At 39.6% G+C, this 24,534-nt stretch overlaps 1 protein-coding gene across 2 annotated transcripts; it reads left to right on the top strand.

Annotated features, from left to right (window-relative positions):
• The first annotated feature begins 5,483 nt into the window (after positions 1-5,483).
• On the top strand, positions 5,484-23,737 carry LOC148356809 (CD9 antigen-like). 2 transcript variants are annotated; one of them, XM_088347788.1, is made up of 7 exons: positions 5,484-5,646; positions 15,918-16,020; positions 18,262-18,359; positions 21,503-21,679; positions 21,787-21,876; positions 21,957-22,040; positions 23,365-23,737. In XM_088347788.1, the coding sequence occupies exons 1-7, from the start codon at positions 5,575-5,577 to the stop codon at positions 23,428-23,430; spliced, it is 690 nt and encodes a 229-aa protein (XP_088203914.1). In that variant the 5' UTR covers positions 5,484-5,574; the 3' UTR covers positions 23,431-23,737. The 2 variants fall into 2 exon arrangements, with proteins under 2 accessions (XP_088203914.1, XP_088203915.1); XM_088347789.1 differs by lacking the exon at positions 5,484-5,646 and adding an exon at positions 12,036-12,243.
• Positions 23,738-24,534: the final 797 nt, after the last annotated feature.

The raw sequence follows: 24,534 nt of genomic DNA, 5'->3' as shown, positions 1-24,534 counted from the left end.
TTTTGTATCAAGAAAAGCAAGAAAGTCAGGTTTTAGTTTGTTTTATTTTCATTGTACAACGACATTTTCTTGAGTGTGTTTTCAAATGTGTGGGATTTGCTGTATAAGAATGTCCATCCATCCATTATCTGCACCGCTTATCCTCAGTAGGGTCGCGCTCGCCCCATCCCAGCTATCTTCTGACAGTGGCAGGGGACACCCTGAACTGGTTGCCAGCCAGTCGCAGGGCACACAGAGACAAACAACTCACTCGCTCATTTAAGACCTTGGGACAATTTACCTGACACGCATGACTTTGGAATGTGGAAGGAGTGCCCGTAGGAAACCCACGAAGGCACTAGGCGCAAGCAAACTCTACACGGGGAGGCTGCGGTAGCTGGACTTGAACCCTGAACCTCTGCACCATGGGGCTGCTCGCTAACCACCCATCCACCGTGCCGCCCGTTTAAGAATGTAAATCAATTTAATTATCGGAGGTGGTCCCGCCCAGGGAGTCATTTAGTGTAGAACCACCACTGTGTCCAACTCCCGCTGGAAACGTATCGGACTTACTGCCGATAATGCGAACCAAACTTTGGAACCGGGCATTCAGGGGCTGCACAGCCCTGAAAAGACTGCGGTACCCCATACTCTTGGAGCACCCGCCAAGGGGCTTCCCAAGGAACACAGTCAAATGCCTTCTCCATATCTACAAATATAGGCAAACTCTTTTGAAGCAATCTGAAAAATACAAAGTCAAAAAAATATCATGTGGGTGGATTTCCGAAAATGAAAAAAAGCTTTAGCTCCTTTCTATGATAGAAATTATATCTTGCGGCGAAGATCCCATATTCAGGTAAATATTTCATTTAAAGTAAACAGTAAGACTTTTAAATCATAAAATCAATTATATGAATTACTGTGCGGTGTTTTCCCCAAGTTAAAAAGCAATGAAAATGATTTCAATTGTTATTTTACCTTTGTTTTTTTTTTACTAATGCATAGCTGATGCGCCAAACCTTCCTGTGTGGAGTTTGCATGTTCTCTCCGTGCTTGCTTGGGTTTCCTCCGGGCACTTCGCTTTCCTCCCACATTCCAAAAACATGCATGTCAGGTTAATTGGCCAGTCCAAATTGTCCCTAGGTGTGAATGAGCAAGTGGATTGTCTGTCTCTGTGTGCCCTGCGATTGGCTGGCAACCAGTTCAGGGTGTCCCCTGCCCACTGCCTGAGGATGGCTGGGATGGGCTCCAGCACCCCCGCGACCCTACTGAAGATAAGCCGTGCCGATAATGGATGGATGGATAGCTGATTCTTATTACAAGATATAAAATATTTGTGAAGGGAAAATAATAATGAAGAAAAAAAACTCAATAAATGTCTTATAGTCAAATCTTACATCCTTGTATCATAATTTTTGACCCTCCGAAAAGAACCCAGCCCTCCAACTATGGAACACTTTTTAATTCCATTTATTTCCTGGAATATTTTTTCCAACATTTGGCGCCTCCGCGCTAAATGAGTTTGGCACCCTTGTTTCAAACTGCTTCCTGAGGGCAACATTACTCCACTGCCTGCGGATTTCAGTTTTGTTTTTCTATCAGTCCGATCTCATCTATCCATCTAAATATCTAATCTAATCTGTATTCTAATATTCTATAAACCAGTGATTTTCAACCGCTGTGTCGCGACACACTAGTGTCCCATGAGAAATTATCCAATGGCCCTTTTTAAAAAGTTTAAAACGTTTATGAATCATTTTCTGCAAATATTATGTCATTGTCAAGTGTCTGTGCTGTAAAAACTGGGGGTATTATAAATTATATTGTAATTAAAAAAATACTGTTCAGTGTCATTCTATAACATTGTTGGTTAGTGCTGTGCCGCAAAATGTATCCAATGTAAAAACGTGCCCCGGCTCAGAAAAAGGTTGAAAAACACTTCTCTAAACTACCGATCCGTGCGTTTGCGTGTGTGTGCTTGTGTTTGTATGTGATTTATAGGCTTTGAAATGACTGAACCGATTTTTGTAAAAAATTTACACAGTTGTACTTTAGGCATCTGCGAGTGTATTTGGATAGGTTTTGTGTCAAAGCACCCCCAATAAATATCAACAAAACTGATACACATCTGTCTTCATCTGGAGCAGCATTTGGCTCTTTGGTGCTCCCTAGTGGCTCCCTGGAACTTTTTCAAAAACCACAGCCACACCAGCCAAGTAGAATCCCCAGCAGCGCCCTGTAATTATGCGTGTTATTTTCAAATTAAAAGGTTTCAGTTTAACAATTGCACAGAGACATTGTTGTGTTGCGGTTGCACATTTTCGTCGTTGATATCAATGTGGAAGCATTCGGAAAATGTCTTCTCGATCGCCCGCCCTCATACAGACAGACACACAAACACACAGGCAGGCCGAGGATCTGTGAAGGGGAGCTTTGTGAGGACATGAAGGCAGACTTGTTTTGGCTAGGAAAAAAAGGGAAACACACACACTTGCACAGCATGAAGGTTGTTTGTCAAAGGGGACACTCGCGCTTTTGTGCTACTGCACGCACACAACAACTTTCAGGTGTTATAAGAAATGAACTGTTGAGCCACCATGGCATGAAATAATTTCATATTGAATTTCAATGTAGGACTTGTTTCCACCTGATTCATTTTGACGACTAATAAATCGTCATTACTTCTCTGTATAAATGTATCAACATTATCTGAAAAAGTCCCTGCCAAGACTATACACAGAGTTCCTGTGGATACTTGAAAAGGCTTAAAAAGTATTGAATTCACTATCCTAAAAATAAGGCATTAAAATGTATTAACTAGCGTTTTTGAAAGTCTTAAAATGTGAACACATAGATAAGATTTATTTTTGTTTGAAGTAAAAAGATTTAGTAAAAAAGTAATGTATCATTATGATCAAAATCCTTTATGAATGTAGTAGAAGCATTCTTTGGAATGGGTAGTTTTGTGCCAGTTTTGACTGAGGATCCATAATAAAACTAAAACTTTAGAGAGTGCTTTTTTTAAATGCAAAATTGTCAACTGGACCAAAATTAAATTTAAATTAAAAAAAAAAAAATACTTCAAATGTTTTTTTTTTGTTATTGTTTTTTTCAATTGTAGGTTTTTTTGTCCACTTGGTCTTAAATTGGAATTTGAAAGGCATTAAAAAATTATGTAAAAGTCTTTAATTTAACTAGCCATAGGAACCCTTTTACATGATTCTCAACAATAGATTGATATACAAACAATGTCAAAAGGTTGATGCCTGTACTCCCTTATGGGACAATACTACAATTTGTTCTTGTGATGCTTTTGACAAAATATTCCTTCAAGGTTGTTTCTTGTTTGCGACAATAGTTTGATTGTAGAAGAACGTGTCAGCAAAGTAATTTGCTGTTTGAATTGACTCATCACTACTTGTTTAAGGGACCGTATGGATTTGACGGCTAAAGGTCACTGTATTGCAGTGGTGGGCCGTGTATTTCACACCTAGGCCTTTAGTCTGTATCAATCAGTTCAGTTAGGTTCAGAAAATATATTGTTATTGTCAAAGAACAACGAAACTTTTGGAGCATCCAGTCATCCAATCACAGTGAAAAAAACTCAATAGCAGCATAATTAAATCAGTCAATGTTCAAGTGCAATTGTATATGATTGTTCACTCAGGAATTCAACCCTCAATATTTATTTTATGGCTGTAAAAAAATTATTGCCGCTACAGTTGCGATACAAAGAAAAAACATCAACAATAACCTCATAAAATTGCAATATTATTTAAGAATAGATCCACCTTGAACTCCTTTTTATTTATGAACGAAATCCACCCACTTTCTTTCCCCAAGATTTCAATTACTCCGTCGTACAGATTATTCATGTGTTTCAGTTCCATCAAGAAGGTTTTTTTCTTCCTATTGCCATCAAAGCTAATGCTGAAAGTCGAGCCTGTCCTGTTGTATTTCTGACCTAAGTTTATATCCGATTCAGGGCTGAAAAGTCTGTTCGACAAAAGCGGTACACACAGTGAATTTTTTCTTCACGTTTTTGTTGTGATACTTTGTTACAGCCACTAGCCAATCAGTGTTTGAAACGCTGACTTAGACCTAGAGCGCACTGCTGCGCCAACTCGAAATCTAAATTGGCTAAACCAACAGCTTTATCAAGACTGAAGTTATGCCACAGGGCTTGTTGATTTAATTGTAAAGGCTTCCGGGCATACTTCTAACTCTGGCAATTTACAATGGCACAAATTTGATTTCTTTAACTGCTCAAAAATGAAAGCACACATCTGGCAAGAAGGGGACAAACAATGAAAGGAAGCGGACATACTATTCTGAATGATTTAATAAGTATTCATGGACAAAATATAATTAATACCACATGATTCAGATATTTTTCGGGCCAGCATTGAAGTCCTCTGCTGCCATGATGACCCACCACTGCTGTATTGTGTGACGCAAATGAAAATGAGTGCTAAAAAGCACAAGGTAGAAAACCAACTACGGAGACTCAATGTGACCAAACTGCACCATTTTTGTTCTTTTTTTTTTTTTTGCATAACCTTTCTTGATATTTTTCTTTTTCAAGGCTTTGCTTCGTAGCAGAAAAACAGACAATTATGTCAGTTGCCTTCAGAACGGCTCATGTCATGTCAAATTAATGGACATTCTTCGAGTATTTAAAGAAAATGCATGTTTAGACGTTAATAGGACAGTTAATGTATTTGTGCTTTTTATATCAATACACACACACACACACATTATATATGTATATATGTATATATATATATATATATATATATATATATATATATTTAAATAAATGTGTTTTTTAATTAATTAAGTTTTTCTACCATTCTGGGGTCCTTGATAATACCCTCTCTTTAACCAACCACAAACAAATTCTCCTGTTCCTATTCTTAAATTCAAATGTAATCATTCTAAGTCCCTAAAAATTATTGACTCTTGGTCCCCCAAGTCTTGACATCTATTGGGAAAAAAGATCTAAATTTAAGTTGTACAAGCATTATCATCTATGAGTTTTAAAAAATGCCGCCCTGTTTTGATTTTCCTAAAACAGCCACGAATCAAATTCATTTGTCGAGCAGCAACTCATGAACTCCTGTTTAAAACGTTGAATAAAACACAATAAAAGACTCAGCCCTTTCTCTCCAGCCTGTTACCCAGACACCAATGTACTCAAAGATTGTGATGGAAGAAAATGGCAGGGCAAGGCTCAACCATGTGAGGAAAAGGACCTCAGGGAGGCTCTACTGCAATGATAGGGACAGTTGAGGAAAGACTTTAAAACCGAAATATATCTCTTGTTTATTTGCATTTGCACTAACAACGAACAGAAAAGGAAGCGGGTCTTTGTTTTAATTGGAAAAAAACTACAATGAAACTAGACGAAGTGTTTGCGTGTGTTTTATTTTCAGGGCTCAATCGGGTAAATCCGAGGAATGCCGAGCGTCTCCGGACTTCTCCGGGCGTCTCCGAGCCCGCGGCACGCCCTCAAACGGCAGCGAGATGCTCGCCCAATCTCACCACTTTTTGCTCACTTTCGGTCAGTCCGTCAACTGAAGAACAAAAACAAACATGACGACAGCTTTAAGCAGCTGGGAGGTTTGCGTCAAGTACGCCTTATTTGTTTTCAACTTTATCTTTTGGGTGAGTCAAAAAAAAAAACTGTTAAACGTATATTGATCTTCTAAAATGTCGGCTTCACGTATTCTCCTTCTGATAATGCAAATTACAGATATCGTCAGTTGTTTATTATTGACAAAACCAGGGTAGGTTAAAAACGGACAATTCTGGGGAAAAAATGGTTTGTGTTTTAAGAGGGTCCACGAAAATTAGACACGTTCACAAATGCATATTTACATTAACCCCAGTTTGCCAGTACCCTGCTCATTTTTTCAAGAAAATGCTTATTTGTGTGTGTGAGTGCTACTGTAATTTCAAAAATTGGAACCTTTTTTTCTTTGCTGTTTTCTTGTGATGGTTTATATCAAACCCTTTAACAAGTGCGACAGAATAAAAAGGTATAGGGTTTCGTTTTAATCCGCAGTTGTTTAATCAGGTAAGTAAAACCGTGTTATTTGTAGTGCCCAAGCATAAATGTAATGTAGCGTCACCAGACATCAGTTGCGGGGGGAACAACTATTATTACACCCCCAAAAAATGTTTACTTAGCACTTATGGGACATTCCAGACGCCTTTTTTACCCTGGTGATGGGTCAATATGCAATTTTGCCCTGTATTCTGTTTTGTTGACTTTAAGTCAAGTCATGTTTATTTGTTTAGCCCTTAATCGCAAGGAGTCTCAAAGGGCTGCACAGACCACATATTATTGCAAACCACAGACTATCATAACATCATCCTCTGATCTATGTTTGTGGAATGTATGAAATATAAAAGTAGAAAAAGTATGTTCTTATAAAAAGGTTTCGAAGTTTAAATGAGTTAAAAGTCCACTGAGGAGTGGAAAAAGATAAATGCTATTAAAATTCAGAAGAAGAACATCCATCCATCCATTATCTGCACCGCTTATCCTCATTAGGGTCGCGGGGGTGCTCGAGCCCATCCCATGTATATTTAGGCAGTGGGCAGGGGACACCCTGAACTGATTTCCAGCCAGTCGCAGTGCTCACAATGACAGACAACTCACTCGCTCATTCACGCTTAGGGACATTTTGGACTGGCCAATTACAGACATGCATGTTTTTTTGAATGTGGGAAGAAAACCCCCGCAAGCACGGGGAGAACATGCAAACTCCACACAGGAAGGTTCGATCTCATGACCTCAGAATTGTGCTGCACATGAGCTAACCCCTGCGCTGCCGGCCTGCCCAGAGCAAGAATTGGTATTTTGAATAAAAAAATAAGTAATTCATTTTGTGCAAAATATTAAATTAATATAAATACATGAACACACAAACAAGTCACCTTATATGACTTAAATGCAATTTATTTCCTTTTTTTATGCATTTTTAAATGAGGATGCCGCCCGCTTGCCTGAGCTTTTAACTTAATGGTCGATCAGGGTTGAACATTGTTGAGCCCGCTACTGGAAAAAACATTAACCTCCGTTTCAACCTACTAGTTACTCTATTTAAATAGTACTTCCCATATCCCTGGACTGTTGACACCCAAAAGTAATTACTTTGAAAGTAGTGATCTGGTTACAAGTTACCGTATACTCATTGAAGCTGACGACCTAAAACTGCTTGAAATAGCCACATAATAAAAGCAATTGAAGACAACATATACACCAAACTGGAAGCAGTTAAGCCTTCGTATTTTTTTGTGTAATCTTGAAAGCTTGCAAACGAACTCTTAGCCGAAACACTTCATATTCATTTTCTTTATGGGCTTCTTTGTATTTCTTGTGTAATCTTGAAAGCTTGCAAACGAACACTTAGCCTAGACACTCCATATTCACTTAGTGTATGCGCTTCTTTGTATTTCTTGTGTCATCTTGAAAGCTTGCAATAGAACACTTAGACGAGACACTCCATATTAATTTTGTCTATGGGTTTCATAGTGACTCAAGATTTCCTCCTCCTTTGCTGAGTACTGTCAAAGACGTTTTCTTTTTTACTTTTACAAAAAAATACCAAAATTCAGAACGTGTTTACAGTAAATACTGCGCTTATGATTTTCCCATTAGTTTCCAATGGTTAACCAATGGTTAACCAATGGTTCAGAAATCTGTCCCGAAGGTGAAACGAGTGTTGATTGGATGGCATTGAAATTTGTGAATTGTAATTCTGTAAGGACGTTTGAGTTACAAGTTTTAATTAAAAACGCGGCACAGTACTCTTTACACAGAAAAGTAATTGTGTTCCAGGAAAGCGTCACTGTACTTTGGAACATGTTTCTCCCAACACTGGTGAACAAATGGTTAATCAACCAGTGGGTGAAAAGCTTAGCTGGTTAAACCTGTTCCTCATTTGGATACAATTTTGATGTGATAAAATTCATGACAAAATACATGACAAAACAAGTGACGAAATAAATACTGATAATAATAAAAATAATCCATAAGTATATGAATATTATGCATGTATGTCATTCCCAGAATTTTTTTCCCAATAGGCACAGAACATGTATTGTTGCTCCCTACAATTATGAAAATATGTTGCAAAGTATTCCACATGCCAGGGGGCTTGAAAAATTTGGTCTCAAAGTTGACCCATCTGTAGAGCTGTGATGTCATTAAAGATACACGAGCTCAAATTGGCGAATCCCATTAACACAACATGTGAGCCCAGCTCCAAAACAGACAGTGATTGTAGTGAACAGCGATTGCATACAGCTCATTTCTGCTTGGAGAAATGTCAACTTTGCTTACCCTGTCACTGAAAGCCTTGTGACTGTTTTTTCTGAGTTGCCTGCTTCAACTTTAGAAAGCTGCGTGGGGTACGTTTACCTGCCACCGTTACAGTTTGCGTTCCTTGTTTGCCCTCGCTAACTTTTAGGTTGGGAACTTTGGCCCTTCCAATGTGTTTTTTGCCGCATGTGTCACGGTGGGTATAAATTTGTCCGGCTAGCTCTCTGTTAGCGTGAGGGCTTCCAACGGGTTTCCTGTTTTCTTTGCTCCCGGTTGGCTGCCCATTGTGAGCTGTTTGGCCGGCTAACCCGGTGTTAGTACCAGTTTTTGTCATGTCCTTTGGCTTATTCCTGGCCGGCTTCGCCAGTTTTCATTGATGGTTGCCGGTTAGCCTAGCTTCTCACTGCGTGTTCTTTGGTGTGCCAGCCTTGCGTTTTTCCGCAGCTTTTTTTTTGATCGGTCCTGGTTAACCACCCGTTGGTTGCTTTCAGTGTGTTATTTTGCCAGTTAGAACCTTTTTAGCTGCTCACCCTTTGTTGTACCACTTCTGCATTGACCTGCGACACAACACTTAAGCACTCTCCACAAAAGCTAGCAAAATTTCACTTAAAATACTTCGACCTCTTAGACAAATTTTCAAGTAAAGCAATACGGCGATTGGCTTGCTTGGGTGTTGGTGTTCCTCGGTTGACGTCTCAGCTCAGGGTGACAAAGACAACTAGCAATGTCCTCTTCGGTTTGAATCCGCAAAGCGTGTGCATGAGTATTTTAAAGGAATGGTTCATGAACCGTGAGTCAAGGTGGGTGTTGATGTAAGCAGTGATGTTTGAAGCCCCGCAAAGCGGGTGTACCACCAGACCGTATCAGAAAATGATTGTCAAGGTTTGAGTAGTTTGAAATAAAAGCGGCAAAGTAATGCTGTGGATGCCCCTAAACTTCGCCTGGGTCCAAAATCTTTGAAAAAAAACACTGACATTAAATGAGTTACACACGCTGACCTACTTACAAACAAGATAAGTTCCGGACGATCGTTTGTCAGTTGAATTTGTTCGTAAGTTGCTTCAGTGCTATGTTTTATATGGAATGTATGCTTAAGGTTTATATAAGTATGTTTAAGGCTTGTATAAGTAACCTGTATTGTTTTGTACTAGAAAATAAGCATTCCATAAAATAATATGCTCTCTAAAGATGAATAAAGTTGAGTTTAACTTACTTTTGGAAGATGCGCTTCAAAAAGTTCTCCTCCGTGGTAAAAAGTGGTCGAAAAAGAAGTGTTCCGACCATTTCCTCAACTGCATCAAGCTTTCTTATTCCTTTCATTTCAAAAGAAACGGCTCGCCTCTTCTTCACACTTTACACCAACCATATTGAATGGATGCACGAGATATTAAACAATAAAAACGTCAAAGTTCTTAACACGCTGGAGATACACTATGGAATGTTTATACATTGGGGCGGCAGTGGCTCAGGAGGTAGAGCGCCCGTCTTGGGATCAAGAAATTGCAGTTCAAATCCCGGCTCCTCCGTGTTACATGTCGAAGTGTCCTTGGGTAAGACACTGAACCCCTAATGCCCCCAATAAGCAGGTTAGCGCCTTACATGGCTGCACGGCCGCTATCGGGGAATGTGAAGCACAATGTAAAGCGCTTTGGGAAGTCTTGACTTGAAAAGCGCTATATAAATGCAGATCATTTCATTTCATTTACACGAACTAGGAAGAGGAAGCTGGATTTCTTCTATAGGTGGATGCTGGGTGACCTCTCACAGCGCCACACGCAGGTAGCAGCGGAAAGAAGCACGACAGTAATGTATTATACTCGGGAAAAGTCGAACACAATACATAATCTAATTTACAGCAATGTACATATAGTTTTCAACATCTCGAAAAAAAAAAAAATCCTTTCTACGGTTTACGTAAGTCAAATGGTCGTAAGTAGGGGAGCGTCTTTAAATAAAAATGAATCTGCACTTTGTTTTACCTCCTTATTTTACATTTTCACTTGTTGCATGAGGAAAAACATAAACAAAGTAACACGCAACAATTAATGTTAAAACACTCTTTAAATATATAAAATGGAAACACATGTTGGCCTGGAGAGGGATGGGCGCTACTAGGCTGTACTTGCCCAAGACACACAACAGGCAATGGTGCCCCTACGACCCTCGATGTCAATGGACACACTTGACCAACCATATATACTGTACATAATTTTTTATTCAGAGTAGGATTTACACCCCATTTTTTTCATTGCATACATCATTCTGTCCACATGATGACGTGATCGAGAAAAGGGTTCATCTTGAAGCCTTTTCGTGTGTTAAACATTCACCTGCAGGTAGAGGTAAGATCAGGCCTAAAATATTCAGCCCGACCAGAGTAGTGGGTATATAAAGCAGAACCCACCCAAACCCAAGGGATTAACTTGATTTGATAACCGAGCCCGAAGTAACACAAAACTTTATCTAAGCGCCCAACAGTGCATTTCGGCTGAACTGTGCTGAAGTGCGCAATTTGGCGATGTGCAGCAAACAAAAGTGAAACTGAACAAAATGCCACTGAAAAGAAAATCAGATTCTTCAGATTACAAGCTGCAAATAGTGAAATGTTTAGCCAAAAAGCAAAAAAAAAGTTTGTAAAGCTTGAAAGCTATTGGCAAGAAGCGGAAATGATGTCTGACGTGAGGGAGGTGGAAGCAGGAAGCGGCGCGTCATTTACCCGGATACTGGGGATGAAAATGTCTTTGGATTGAGTGGTTTGGAGTTAAACTGCTAGTTTGATTATCTTGGATTTGCTTTATCTAAAAATGACTTATGTAAAAGTGCATGCTGTGCAGATCCTCCACAAAGGGGTTAAATATTCACTGTAGAGAGAGAAGCCGGGCCACCAGACTTCATGATTGACATTTTAAGCCCGGGTTTGGGTTGTGCCCAAGCTCTTACCTCTATCTGCAGGGCTTCACTACTTTATGGGGCTTCATTTTGCCATCATTAAAGACAACACATGCTGTCTTCATAATGCATCATCTAGGAAAATAATTGGAATTTACCATTGAAATATATTTAGATTTAATGCAAAAAACAAACAAATTCCTCATATTTTGCATGCTGAAGAATTTGGGAATACTATTAAGCATAATATGACACACTTAAGAGGGACAATGAGGCGTTGGTTTTAGATCTGTTTAACCCTTTTCGTTTGCATCAGCTTTGTTTACATTTGCGATGTTTTCTCTGGTTCGTCTCATTCAATTTCCCACCCACACGGACTCGCGCGCTCATTTTCAGGGCCCTACAGCTGCCCCCGGCGCCTGATCATAAAAGGATGACTAAACGTCCAGAAACGTAGCAAAACTTACAGAAAAGTGCTGAATAATTAAAGTGCAACAAACTAGACAACATTGAAAGATAAATATGAACTTATGAATGAAGTAACATGAAAATAAATGAATAATGAATTTACGTGCCTGGGGGTGCAGTATTCCCGCTTTCAGGCAATTAGTCAACATCCATTCATTCACCTCATGCACTTAATCACATGGGTCTCACACTAATGTGATTTATTAATGTGCTTATTAAGAAATATGGTATATATTTGGAGGTATGTATTTATTTCGACATTTAATTCAATTTAGGCAGGATTAGACCTCCGACGAAAAACCTCTCATGATGCTAATTGCTTTCACCTGGCAGCCCCATCCCCCATTCCAAACCACGCCCCCTCACTTCCCAGGTGAGCAAAGGAAGGGCGCGGCCATGATCGAAACTTTCCTCCTTCCTTTGAATTGAGAAACGGTCTGCCCACCAGTGGGTTCATTTGTTTCCAGCGTTTCCGCCTTTGGACTAGTTTCCTCTGTTCGCAAGTTACTCAGCTCAACATGGGGGCTTTAAAGTGCATCAAATACCTGCTTTTTGTCTTCAACTTCCTCTTTTGGGTATGTACTTGAAATGGAACAGTCTGAATTCATTCTATTCCCACGAACGAGATCGGTTTCGTCGTGTTGGTCTGCGCACGCGTTCGATGAAATTACTTGGCTGCTGCTCTTTTGCCTCGATGGACATTTTGTTTTAATGAATTCCCTTGCTGCTTTGTTATTTTTCCTATTGAAGAGCAGTTTTTTAGTTTTTTTCCCTCTAATCCAGGCCAACAGCAACGACATTTTGTGACACAACCATTTCTCTTTAGTCGTTGAAGGGCGAACGCTGTTCTGCCGAAACGTCCTACCATGTGGAGACGTCCCACCGTAGGCTAATCTGACAGCGAATTTTTGTTTTAGTAAAACTCGCATCCAGTGGCGCTACCCGAGGGTGGCCAGGGTTGCCCCCTCCCTCCACACTTATGTGTTTGCCACCCCGCTTGCTAGTATATGGTTAGATTGTTGTAGTATCATTTATACATTTCATCTATCAGGCAAGTCGTTGCTATTCACCTCGAAAGCAATGCGGGCAATGCACATTAAATCATGAGCATATGTAATACATATTACACAATAACCCAAAGTGTAGCAAGCGTTGTCTTTACGTATTTGAAACATTTCCCCTGATCTTACTTCATTAACCTGAAATATTGGCCTTTAGTTTTGGTGTGCCTCCCCAAGATTTAAAGTGGCGCCACTCCTAGAATGCAAATGGTCTGCATTTTTATAGCGCTTTTCAAGTCAATGAAGACCTCTGGAAGCGCTACTGAAACTCTGAATCATTGCAAACAAAACTTTAACTCATGACAACCAGGGTTGGCATTCATGCATACACAGTGTGTGATAACCGTAGTCAACAAACACTATGCTAAAAAGCTTGCACCGGATAAACACGCCAGGCTTAAAAGCCATGTCAAATATTTTTTTAAAGCAGTGAAATTAGTCATCCATCCATTTTTTTCGGCACAACACTGGCAGACCTTAAATTTGTAGAACATTGTATTTCAATTATACTGTATATACTTGTCTCATCTCATCAGCTGCACTGCTTATCCTCAGTAGGGTCGCGGGGATGCTGGAGCCCATCCCAGCAATCAGTGGGCAGGGGACACCCTGGACTGGTTGCCAGCCAATCGCAGGGCACACGGGGACAGACAACTCACTCGCTCAGTCACACCTAGGGACAATTTGGACCGGCCAATTCACCTGAAATGCATGTTTTTGGAATGTGGGAGGAAACCGGAGTGCCCGGAGGAAACCCACGCAAGCACGGGGAGAACATACAAACTCCGTACACTAAGGCCGGGAGCTGGATTTGAACCCACTCAGGAGGTTCCCACGACCTCAGAACTGTGACGCACACGCGCTAACCACTGCGCCGCCGTGCTGCCTCCGTATGTACTTCTAATTTCAATCAAATGTTCCCCTTTGAAATATGTGAATATAAGATGCGTCTGTTATAGATTACTTCAGGAACAATTGGTGGCAAATGGTTATTATGCAAGTGTTGTAAAAGTACTTTTTTTTTTTTTTTTTTTTTTTAATGTTTTCTCTCAACATTTGACTTTTTAATAAACCTTCTCTGCACATTTTGAATGAATAGCTAATTATCTATATGGTTTTAAGTGTTTAGTTTTAGGTATTTGTTTAAGCTTTTGATGAATCTGGTGAAATAAGTTCATTTAAATCAGTTTAAGAAGCATAATGTTTACTATTAGTAATGTAATAAATGGGGGGGAATACATTTTAGGGTCTGTTTATATTTCAGGTCTCGATGTTTTCGAAAATATGCAAAAATATTGTTCATCATTTTCTAAAGTAAACACAATTTGTCAAGCCCAAAATGGCATGTTCAGCCATTACATTGCAATTTACATTTTTACATTATTAAAGATACATTGTTAAATTTGATTCCACAAAATAATTTGTCTTTTTTTTTAAACTGAGGATCATAGAAAGCTGTGAATATTGTTGGAAGCTTGGAATTTGAAGTACTCTATTCATACATTGATGAAAATAGTTTCCATTATTTTCTAATCAATTCTTTTTTTTGGCAATTCATTGAGTCATTGAAACATAGTGATATGATGGCCAATGTCTTGAAAGTACCTCATAGTCTCATTTACCCACAAAAGGCAATTGACACTTTTACAGGGACGGTGTGCATTAGGCCCCTCAAACAATGCATACTGTTCCTCAAAATGTAGCTACTTCATTTGCGATTTTTAAAATTCCCCTCAATTTTTTTGCATTTCTAAAAGGTTGTGAAATGCTCACCTACCCATGTACAAATACAGGAAATATCAAGTGACGGGAAGGGTGTGTCCAACCAGCAATTAGTGGCGATGAGTGTGTTGTCCTCATGTCTCATATCCCACGAGGATCACGATCCCTGACGCATCCTCATGCTCTATATCATGCTTGTTGTTATTCAGGACATGTCAACAATTCTTTTTTTGGTTTCTAAGGAGACGTTGACTCATTGTGGTAACAAAGCCGCACTACAATAATGGTCTCACAACATTCATAGGAGAGAAGAACCGGGATAGCTGCTTGTATTCGCACTGAACTAGTGTGTACATTGTCTTACCCGTTTTTATACATTTGTATTGGGGTAGCAACGACTTTGTCGACAAAACAAAGATGGTTAAAATGGTTGCCAATAAATTGTATTGCTGACTATTGTCACCAGGGACATTTTTCCAAAAAAGGAATCTCCACATGAGTATAATCTCCGCTGCGAGTCGTGCTATAGCCAATATCCTTGCTGGTGCGGTGCCGTCAACATCAACTACAAGTAAAAAAAAATTGAAGTTTGGGTGCAATTTAGCCTAAATACAGCCGATAAAGACTACCTGTGATTCGCAATGCAGACTTTGCGTATGGTGGCGGTAGATCGGTGACGCACGAACATTTAAAGAGCACATCGGACTTTTGATCAAAACTGAGTCTCTCGCCTTGATAAAATTCACCGTTCAAACCAATACAGTTTGATAACATGCATTTTACATTTTCTGCACATATATTTTGCTTGAGCGTTACGCTCAACTGTGCCTGACTAACATATTTGAAATTAAATGCATGCGGTTTGAAGAGGAAATGTCAGTTGATAGAAATGTTTGATTTCAGACTGCTGAGACTTGTTAAGCCATGTGCCTCTTCTTGGTTTAAAGGGATACAAATGTTTACTATATATTATTTGCCTGTCCCTAAAATGGACAGGTTTCTTTTTTTAATGTCTACTGACTGAGCACAGTGCCTAATTGCATTTTTATTTCTTAACGAACCCAGAGTATGTTCAATAAGATGTATTTTTAACTGTACCTAGTTTTATTTATCAATTATGCCACGTAATGCAAAATTTAAGACAAATTAAATAATTATCAGTTTATTTAACCAATAGTTTATAGTCTCACTAGTCCACTATTAAAATAGCCATTTGTTGCAGCCTTAATTTGAATGTTTGTGTTTTTAATGTGGTCTATGTCAAGAAGAGTGTTTCTAAAGGGTATTTATTCAGCTTGTGTTCCTCAGTGCTTATCTGGGTCTTCTGCATCTTGGTCTAAAGAGGTTGTGTACCTACTGTTCATTCCTGAATTGATAAAAGTAACTCATTTGGTAGCGCCACGTGCAGGTTGAGTGGTTAAGTCCACTGTGTGAGAGACTAATTAAGGTCGTCATTGTTTCTGTAGTTAGCTGGCACCGGTGTGTTGGCAGTGGGACTATGGCTACGCTTCGACAGCAGGACGTCAGGATTGTTTGAGGGGGAAGACTCACCCTCAGTCTTCTTCACTGGTAAGAAAAATGTATATATTTGCAAGTCATTTTGGGCCAGTGCTTCTAATATGGGGGTTCCTGAAGGCACATGGAGGGGCACGCAATCTGATAAATAAAAAAATCCGCCCTGCTTTATTCCTGGACCCTGGCTATTTCAGCTGAAAATGAACATCTCCATTCTGATCCCTGTATACACACAATTATATTCCTTGTAGGATAATCGCTCAGTTTAATGATTTTCCTATTCATTTAGAACAATCTTCAAGTGAATTAAAATTGGCTTTATTTTTATTGGAAAATCGGTTAAGAATTGACACCATTTTGGAAAATTGAGAACTATGAGAAGCAAAGTTACATTTAAATGAGATGTTTGTTTTTTTGTCTTTTTTTTTAACATTATTGACATATGCATTATTTTTGCTGTGTACATTGAACATTTGAGTGTACTTGGCTGATAAAAAATATTTATTTCCCCCTGATTGCATGTCAAGTCATATTTATTTTTATCACCATTAATCACAACATATCCAGAAGGGTTGCACAGACCGCCATTAAAACATCCCCTGATGTGAAACCTACATGAGAGCAGAGATAAACTTCAAAAACCTCAGCATAAGAAAAAAGAAGAACCCTTGAAGGGGCTGCACATGAAGTCATTTCATTCCCCTTCCAGTTGACCAGACTACAATGCTGCAAGGGCATCAACAGACAATACAGTCCTCATCAACATGAAAGGCAATGAGATAATGTCCAGTTGACAGCTTTCAGCCCCAACTGGTACAGCCGTTCAAGATGATGGATAACATCAGGTCTAAGTGCCAATAAGATCGCATGGAATGCATGCTCATCCTTCTTCCCCATAAGGACAAGGTATTGGGTCAACCATCCATCCATTATCTGCACTGCTTATTCAGTAGGGTTTCAGGGGTGCTGGAGCCCATCCCAGCTGTCTTTGGGCAGTGGGCAGGGGAACCCTGAACTGGTTGCCAGCCCTTCGCAGGGCACACAGACGACTCACTCGCTTATTCACACCTATAGAAAATTTGAACCGGCCAATTGACCTGACATGCATGTTTTTGGAATGTTGGAGGAAACCGGAGAGCCCGGAGCAAGAACATGCAAACACCACACAGGAAGGTTCAATCTTATGACCTCAGAGCTCTGTCTCACACGCACTAACCACTGTGCTGCCATGCTGCCCATTGGGTCAACCAATAATGAGAAAAAGACTAAGTGTGTATTAGGCCTAGATTTTAAACACACTCTGCAACCTCAATGGAAGTATCACAGTATTGCACAGCGCTGAGGCCTGAATGGAGAACGCTCTTGAACCTGCAGATTATTTTTTTGCCTCTTAAAATCATTAGTAGACCAGAATTTACCGAGCAAAAACTCCCAAGCAGGATAAAAGGGGGCAAGGCCATGCAAATGTTTTGATGTTCTCAACAGAGCCTTAAAATTACGTATTTAACATGACAGAAACTGAACCGATCAGCTGCTATCAGGGAAATATGAACAGACTTTCTTGTGCTGGTCAAATGCCTCCCTGTAGCATTTTGAACCAGCTGCAAACCTTTAATGCTAGACATCGGAAGACCAAAGTAGTCATCGACACGGAAGGTAACAAACACATGCTTTAAAACCTCAGCATCAGAATCGGACGGCATCGGTTGAATCTAGTGAGTGTTTAAAACGTTAAAAGCATTTGAAAACTGTCTTGGCAAATTTCCAGACTGACGGGATAATTTAGCTAAGGTTAAAAAAAAAAAGAATGGGACCATATTACAATGTTGCTGAATGCTGTATGGCATTCACGCATTGTTCTTCGAAACAAAACAAAGTGAGGTGATCTCGGGCACCCGAGGACGAGATGAGGCAGCCTCACGGTGACAAATGAGGAGCTGTCTTTCTGGCCGGGCGAGCAACACGGCGCCCTCTCTCTCTTTCCCCGTCAGTCTGCCCTCGCTTGGCAGGCCAACAAGAAGCTCTTTGTTACTCCCCAGGATTTCGTCTTTTTGTGGCGGGATGAGTAGCGACCTCCCCGCCTAGGTTACTGTGAGTCGTTGACGCTTCTTTACATACTGCAAACCTGTTACTTTTACAAAAGTATTGAAACGGTTGGTTTCATTTAATTTGTATAAGAGAGAAGGAATTTGCTACATAATGTGTTCCCACCAATATCAACATAGTTCACAACACTCAAAGCATTTTTGCAGTTGAATGAATAAAACGAATACCTGTGATCTTGTCTGCGTTCAGGTGTGTACATCCTGATTGCGGCTGGAGCGCTGATGATGGTGGTTGGCTTCCTGGGATGTTGCGGGGCCATCAAAGAATCACCGTGCATGCTGGGATTGGTCTGTTTTCTATTTCCTATTATTGGGTCATCAAATGTGTAGGGGCCTTTATTATGGTTTTCAAACACACGCAACTTTTGAGTCGTCATTGATATAAATGCCACTAATCCACTGGTTTAGGGTTTCTCAAACAGGAATCCTAGTACCCCTGGAGGTATCGGAAGGAACTCCAAGGGGTACTTTTTTATTCTTTTTTTAAATGGAGATGAAAAACTAGCATTCGTGCTCAATCAAGGCACTTCCCTTCTACCTACAATGCAATCAATCTCAGTGGCAGAGAATTGTTCAATTGGGGTAATATTTTTATCCTTTTTTTTTTTAAACAGAAAAAAGCCCAATGTGAAAATCATTATTTTGCTGATTTTTCTTCTGTTGGCAATCTTTACATATTTTTCAAGCAAAATTAAAAGTGTTATTTTTCTATCAACTAAAATAAGTTGCATGCTAATGTACTTAAATCATTTTTTTTTCTTAGGAAAATAAGTTGACCATGTAAATGATTAATTTTATCCACCTCTTTAAGTTGCATTATACAAGAGTTCAAAATACCCCAAGGAAGAACTTGCTCTTAAAGAATACCCATTACGGGTAATATGGATAAGAACTTTACTAGTAAACCACCTCAGCCCTTTATTGTAAAATACCTGTTGTTTTTTTTTTGTTTTAATCCCAAGGTTTTACCTTAAAAGTGCAATTATTTATTCCTCTAGTTGGCCTATGGATAAATAGCTTTTAGAAGGTTGCTGACACGAGTGGACAGATACAAGTATTGGCACGATACAATGCTTTTAGGGCGGCAGTAGTTTAGGAGGTAAAGCGCTCGTCTCCGCCGTGTTATATGTCAACGTGTCCTTTGGCAAGACACTGACTCCCTAATGCCCCGGATAGCAGGTAGTTGCCTTGCATGGCTGACGATGCGATCGGTTAGTTAGAGGGTAAAAGGGAAAGTGTGAAGCACATTGTAAAGCGCTTTGGGAGGTCTTCATTAACTTGAAAAATGCAATAAAAATGCAGAATATTTACAGAATGTTACAAATCATTTGTTACGTCGCCTACTTTATGGTTGTTGTCAAAAGTAACTATATTATAGTGGGGGGTCGTGCATTTCACACTTCGGTTGGCTGAATCAATCAAACTCTCAATACCTATTTTATGGTTTTAAAACATTTTCTCCAGCAACAGCTGTGACTCATTTAAAAGCACCAATAATACATCTTCATAAATTTGCAATGTTAAAAATACAGCCACATTCTATTAGCCAAAATGATTTGTATCCGTGCCTCCTTTCTTTCCTCACAGATTTCAATTACTCTCGTAGATTCCGTGTGTTTCAATTCCATCAAGTTTTTTTCAAGCGCCATCAAAGCTAATGCTGAAAGTTGAGTTTTTCCTGTCGTTTTCCGGCATACTTTTTCATTAAATTATGGCTGAAAGTGTCCATTCGACAAAAGCAGTGGACATGGGTATACTGTGTTTTCTTTTTCATTGTGATACTTCAGTGTTCTCGTTTGCCCGCGTCCCTGCGTCCTAGATGCATCATTTTTGCTGGGGACGCATAGTGTCAAATCAACGTGGGTCCCCAGTACGCAACTTCTTTGACACAAAATTGTCATTATTACCAGATTACTTTTTTTTTTTTTTTTTTTTTTTTTAAAACAAAGATTTACCGCACTCAACTTTTCGTCAGGCAGATCCGCCATTGTTGTTTTGGTCTCGCGGTTCGGGTTTTCGTCTGCACGCCGATCTCGGCAAACGAGATCTCATTGCTTTGAGATTACGTCATTGTTGTGGTGCTTGTCGGCGAGGGAATGTTAAGTATGCATACCTGTCAACCTGTACGTTTTTGCCGTACAAAGTACGTTTATTATGCATTTTAAGACGTGTACGACGTACAAGAAAAACGTAAATTGTTCAATGATGGGAACCATCCGGTATACACAGACTATCACAAACTGCAAATCAATCAAGTCAGAGTTCGAGTTGTTTAGTGAAAGTCTCTTTTTAGAGAACCGGCTTTTTCGGCTCAACTCATCAAAGAGAGCCGATTCTCAAACGGCTCACTTGCATTGATGCATTATATTACTAATATGTTGTATAAAGAAGTTAAGAAAAATATGAAGTATCAAAGGAGAAAATGAAAAAAAGACAGGTTTAAGGTTATCCCTTTAATCGGTATATTACCATCAATAATTTAATGCAGAAAATGAATTATTCTACTTAATTATATTTGCATGTATTCTTCTACTAAGAAACGTCCAAGCAACTTCATTTTTGAACTTTTTTTTTATAAAAAACCTCATTCATGTTGAGCAACTCAGTATCTCACAACAAAATGTTAATTAACAATATATATGATATAAGGAAACACATGTACGATATAACATATTAAACTACATAAATAAACACGTTTGAAAAAAAAAATATGGTGTAAGATTTATTTGTATTTTGTAGGGGAAAATATGACAGTTTGTAAGGGCATGGTGCCCTGGAGCTTGACAGGTATGAGTATGCCTCCGAAAAAACAGTATTAGGTGAAAATCAACACAAAATTGGTAATTTCTCAGTGTCAGTAATAAGTCGAAACATAATGCAGAAAGTGATAACAACGGCAATAATTCCGGCAGGAAAAAAACGGCAGATAAATTCTTCGGAAGTGGGCGGAGGCAAGGAAAACTATTGTGTTGAAGCCAACGATTTGACAAAAGAAAATAAACAAAAGAATATAGATTAATATAATTATTTCAGCAATATTATTTTGTATAATGTAAAATACTGTATTGTAGTGAACTGAAAAATCTTGAAGTGATAACTGATTTGTATTACCAATAAACTGAATGAATATAAAGATTTTTATTATATATTTGTCGCTGATTTACAATTTCAATTTTGATAACACTAAATTTTGGAGACCCATGGGTCTCTGTTGGGACCCATAGATTTTTGAGCATGCGAGTCCCCGGTACCCATCACTTTTCAGAGGTAAAATAAACAACGATACTTCCGCTGGTACCCCTGCCTGGAGAGTGATGGGCGCCAACAGGCTGTACTTGCCAAGACAAACCACAGGAAATGGTGCCCCTACAACGCTGATGGTGAAGGGATCCAAACCAAACCAAATATGGCAAATGTGTATTTTATTGCAGTTCTTCCTGTTCCTACTGCTGATCTTCGCGGCGGAGGTGGCAGCAGGCATCTGGGGTCTGTCCAATCAGCAATTGGTGGTGGATGAAGTGACTGAGTTCTACAAGCAGACCTACACAAACTACAAGGACACTCGACAGGAAGCGCTCAAGGAGACCTTGCGCCTCATCCATTTCGGCGTAAGTAGTACCACACATGATCCAGTTCTGAGATTGGCCACACTTTGATGAACTCTGCTGTTTCCCCGATGACTTCCCTTTTAATGATGGCTCTTTTCCGTCCTCAGCTAAACTGCTGCGGGCCTACGGGCACGGTGATTGACGCCGTCAAGGACATTTGTCCCAAGAAGGAGGGACTGGAGGTTCTTGTCACCACGGTAGCCACAAGACGACATTTAAGAGTCTTATCACAGTGCGGAGACTCGATTGACTTGACTAAATTTTATTCATTTTACAGAGCTGCCCAGCGGCTCTCAAAGAAGTGTTTGAAAACAAGCTACACATCATTGGAGGCGTGGGCATTGGCATCGGCGTCATCATGGTGAGTGAGAGCCCTTGTGGTTTGTCTGACAGTATTGGTTATTCCAAATGATCATTTTTGTTTTTGACTACATTGACCAAAACCAGATTGAAACTATCATTTGATACCATTTCCAGCCTCTATGCCAAGGTCGTCAAACTGTTTTTCACAGGCCACATTAGAATACTGTTGTGGCTGTCATAATGGGGCTTGATGCAACTCATAATTGTAACTACTCAATGTGAAATTACCAAATGCATTACTTGCAAAAATTAGTTGCATTGAAAAAAATACAGGTACTTTTGTAGGCTATTGACTAAATATAACAATCTTGAACTTTTAAGAGAATTTCACGATTCCACCTGTTTGGCTAGTGACGCCAAGCCATGAGTTTGCAGGTATCTTGGTGGAAAGGCATTATGGGAAATGTAGTCCCTGTCCTGATCTATTTCAACGTTCAGACATTTTAAGCTCCGGCGGGACACAATGATTTAGGGGCCTGTAGCCTGCAGTTTAACCCACGCTCTAAGCCAGTAGTTGGCAACCTTTTCTGTACCACAGACCGGTTTAATGTCGGCCTATATTCTTGGGCACAGTCCATAACATAAGTAATTGCTATAATATATAACCCCCCCCCCCCCCCCCCCCCCCCCCAAAAGGACAACAAAGTCAGTTAGTTCTTTGTTCCTTTGTGTCTTTGTTTCTTATCCTCACTGTAAATGTGGAACTGGAGTCGTCCAATTTCGTTGTCACAGCATATCCCATGTTGTAACAATGACAATAAAGGCATATTCTATTCTATTCTAATGATGATACTAACCAAAATCAACAGTGTAAACAGATTTCTATGACATAGGAAAAGACATCAAATGTTATCTCCTCACACTTTTTCTCATGGTACGTTTTACGGCGTTGTTTTAGCAGAACTATTTCACATTATTTTCCATTACAATGTGGCACCTTTAATGACAATACTATGATGGGATGCCTTTGTCAGCCACAATTGTAATGGCCTAGTGATGAGAGTCAGCACTCTCACCACTACGATCCACGTTTGATTTCCGTTGCATCCATTGCTGAGCAAATGAAGTTAGATATACTTGTCGACTGGGCAATCATCGCTCAATTACTAATGTCCAGAGTGCACTGAAATGTTAAGGGGTTTTTTGGGGGGGGTGGAAAAAAATGCGTGTTATTTTTTTTTTTCCCCTTCTGTGCGGTCTTGTAAGCGATTCAAGAAATCAGATGTGCCTCTTTGTTTGCAGTATGGCAGTTAGGCTTGCACGCACCTTAACACTCTAAAGCGTTAATTGACCATACTTAGACTAACAATGTTTGTTTTCAGATCTTCGGTATGATCTTCAGCATGATGCTCTGCTGTGCCATCAAAAGATCCAGAGACTTCGTTTAACCTTCCCGTGCTTCCTCCCGCCTTGTTTAGTAACTGACGTTTTTCGTTTGTTTGTTTTTAAAACGGGCCCCTCGGGAGTGGGGCGCACGCAGGACGGCCACCTTGGACGTGTGAGTGCGTGGCTGCCCGGGCCTTTCCGCTTCCATGTTGCACTCAAAAGCGTTTTCAGTTTGCTCGTCTTCCCGACGGGCGTCTATGTGCAGAGACATGCTAACATTTAGCCTGTTTGAATTTTATGGTGACTAACTTTTTACGTTGTCGGCTTTTTGTTGTACTTTTTATGCCAAATAAAAGCCTAATAAATGGACTGGTTGTGAGTAAATTCATCATCGAGGTGGTGGTGTTTTTCTATGAGTGTCGGCCCGGGACTTACAAAGAAACGCGTTCCTGGAACGCAAGTACTTATCTCCGTAATGGGTTAATACCTCAACTGTCTTTACAACATGGTGCGTTACTTTTTCACGGCACTGTAGGGTATTTGCCCCTGAATCCTGTGGGTTTTTTTGCATATTTATCACCCGCTAAGTTTTAAGATCAATTTTAATATCACAAAGACATCTCAAGGAATTGGATAATTGAGTTATGAAAGATTGATTCCATATATAAGGCACAAAAAAAATCTAGGCCTATGAGGAAAAACTCGAACCAAAGAGCATGACTATGGCTTATTTAGGTTACAAACTCGCCTCAAAGAACTGCAGGCCTCGTCGGCCTTAAGGTCAGTGTGCATAACGCCAGTATATGGCGCTGGCCAAAAAATGGCATCCATGAGTTTCCAGGCAAAAACCACAAACTGAACACTCACATTTCCCAAAAAGCATCTGGATTATCCTCATGACTTGGAGAAACATGTGGAAAAAAAAATTCAAAATCAACATTTGAAAATAATGAACTCTTTAAAAAAATTACATTTGCACATTATAAAATAGAAAATGTATGCACTTAAAATAACCAATGCTAAAAGTAAATTGTGCACACTATAAAAATGTAAACGTTTCACATTAAAAATAATCCATACTTTTAAGGCTGTAATTATATGTCTGCAATTGGTGCACGGTAATATAAAATTGACCATGCACTACTGCAGCATGTTCATTCAAACAC

This window comes from Urocampus carinirostris, chromosome 11 (assembly GCF_059441175.1).
Source record: "Urocampus carinirostris isolate Australia breed hairy pipefish chromosome 11, RoL_Ucar_1.0, whole genome shotgun sequence".
Lineage (NCBI taxonomy): Eukaryota > Metazoa > Chordata > Actinopteri > Syngnathiformes > Syngnathidae > Urocampus > Urocampus carinirostris.
Note: the sequence above shows the minus strand (reverse complement) of the source record. Positions and strands in the feature narration are given on the sequence as shown.